At 51.7% G+C, this 1,616-nt stretch overlaps 1 protein-coding gene across 1 annotated transcript in view; it reads left to right on the top strand.

Moving 5' to 3' along the window:
- The first annotated feature begins 436 nt into the window (after positions 1–436).
- ARHGEF38 (Rho guanine nucleotide exchange factor (GEF) 38) overlaps positions 437–1,616 on the top strand; it is a 36,319-nt gene continuing 35,139 nt past the window's right edge. Inside the window, exon 1 of the mRNA XM_009575130.1 lies at positions 437–632. Within this exon, the coding sequence (XP_009573425.1) occupies positions 437–632 (196 nt within the window). The remainder of the gene's footprint in view (positions 633–1,616) is intronic.

Genomic DNA, 1,616 nt, shown 5'->3' with positions numbered 1-1,616 from the left:
GTGTGGCCGTGCCCTGCTGCACTCGGGCATCTCCCTGCTAGCGCACGGCAGGGGCAGCCCAGGCAAAGCTGGGAGGATGCGACTCCGCTTCGGGGTGCCGGCACCCATGGCCCCGCGGCGGGGTGAGGAGCGTACCCTGAAGCAGGGAAGAGGGGCCGTGAATGGCTGCGGTTTGGGGCTGGCTCTGAAACCGGCCCCGCCAGGCGTGCTTGCACATAAGGCAGGTGAATGCAAACACTGCCTGGGGCGTCAGCCTCCGGGGGTGGAGCCGCTCCGGCACAGGTGGCAGGGCTGAGCCCGGGCCCTGCGGAGCCTGGGGAGCCCTGCTCCAAAACCAAGCCCAAAGCAACCAGCCTTCGCCTGGGCAGCGAGTTCACCTCCCTCAAAATCAAGCTATTGCCCCCCCTCCCACTGCCACCACCAAGCACGGCTGGCCATGGCGAGCACGGACTGTCCGGGGAAGGAAAGCGTGGGGGGCAGGAGGAGGAATTTGGCCCTGCTGAGGAACAAGCTGTACATGGGGGAGAGGAGGAGGACGGAACCCGTGGTGGAAAGCACCACCGCCGCCGGGGATCACGGCACCTTGAGGAGGAGTCAGTCCGACAGGACAGAGTACAGCCAGAAATTACAAGGTACCGGGAAAGCTTGCTTGGTGCTCTGCTGCTAGGGGTGCTCTGGGCTGGGGTGGTATCTCGCCGCCCTCCAGCCTGCAGCCTGGAGATAAGGGAATGGCAGTCTTTGCCCCACACACGCACAGCTGGAGTGAGCAGTTGTCCCCTCTCACCCTTGGCCCCCACTTCCAGGGTGTGAAATGTTTCTCCTCATTTTTCTAAATAATGTGTAGACAGGACGCAAAATGCAATCGAAGGTTTTGGCGCGTTCCTGCAAAACGCGTATGCGACCCGGATCTTTCTCGTTCGTCACCAGAACACATTTGCAACGCAAACAGTAATGTGAAAATATGATGGCTCCATCCTATCTGTCTTTGGTTCTCGTATCAAGTGGGGTGCATGCTAACTAATTAGAAGCATCAAGGGCAGTTTTTTCTTTCAGTTAAAAATACCAGGATCTACAATGTGTTTATCTGTTGCTCGGATTGTACAAGCCTGAACTGAAGTACGTCCAAATACACGTTTTGATGGATATGCTGATTCAAATTACACCATTATGGAGAGAGTTTCTTTTCAAATAACCAGATTGCATCTGGGCCAGAAATTGGCAAATTATGTCAGTATTGGGCCTGTCAATCAAAAATTAAATGCAATCCCACAAATCGAGGAAAAGCATGAAGAATGTGTATGGCTATTTCTGGGAGTGCTCTGGAACACGAACTTAATGAATTTCTGTGGGTTTCCAGGGTCTTGAACAACAGGGTCTCATCACAAATGCGGGGTTTGAGTATTACTAGAATATAAGCGTGTATTACTAATAGTGATATAACTGTCTAGTGACAGTCACTCTTGTGGCAATAATCCTTTATGGGGAAATAAAATAGGAGAATACTTTGGGTTGCTGTATTATGGTTTTGATGCACTTAATTAGGAAGTAGCATTCCTTCAGAGAGACAATAAAAGCAGAAAATAAAATAATAAACCTGAAAATAATAGGATTTCTAT

This window comes from Fulmarus glacialis, unplaced genomic scaffold (genome assembly GCF_000690835.1).
Source record: "Fulmarus glacialis isolate BGI_N327 unplaced genomic scaffold, ASM69083v1 scaffold3443, whole genome shotgun sequence".
Lineage (NCBI taxonomy): Eukaryota > Metazoa > Chordata > Aves > Procellariiformes > Procellariidae > Fulmarus > Fulmarus glacialis.
This window is presented reverse-complemented; position numbering and strand designations above follow the sequence as displayed.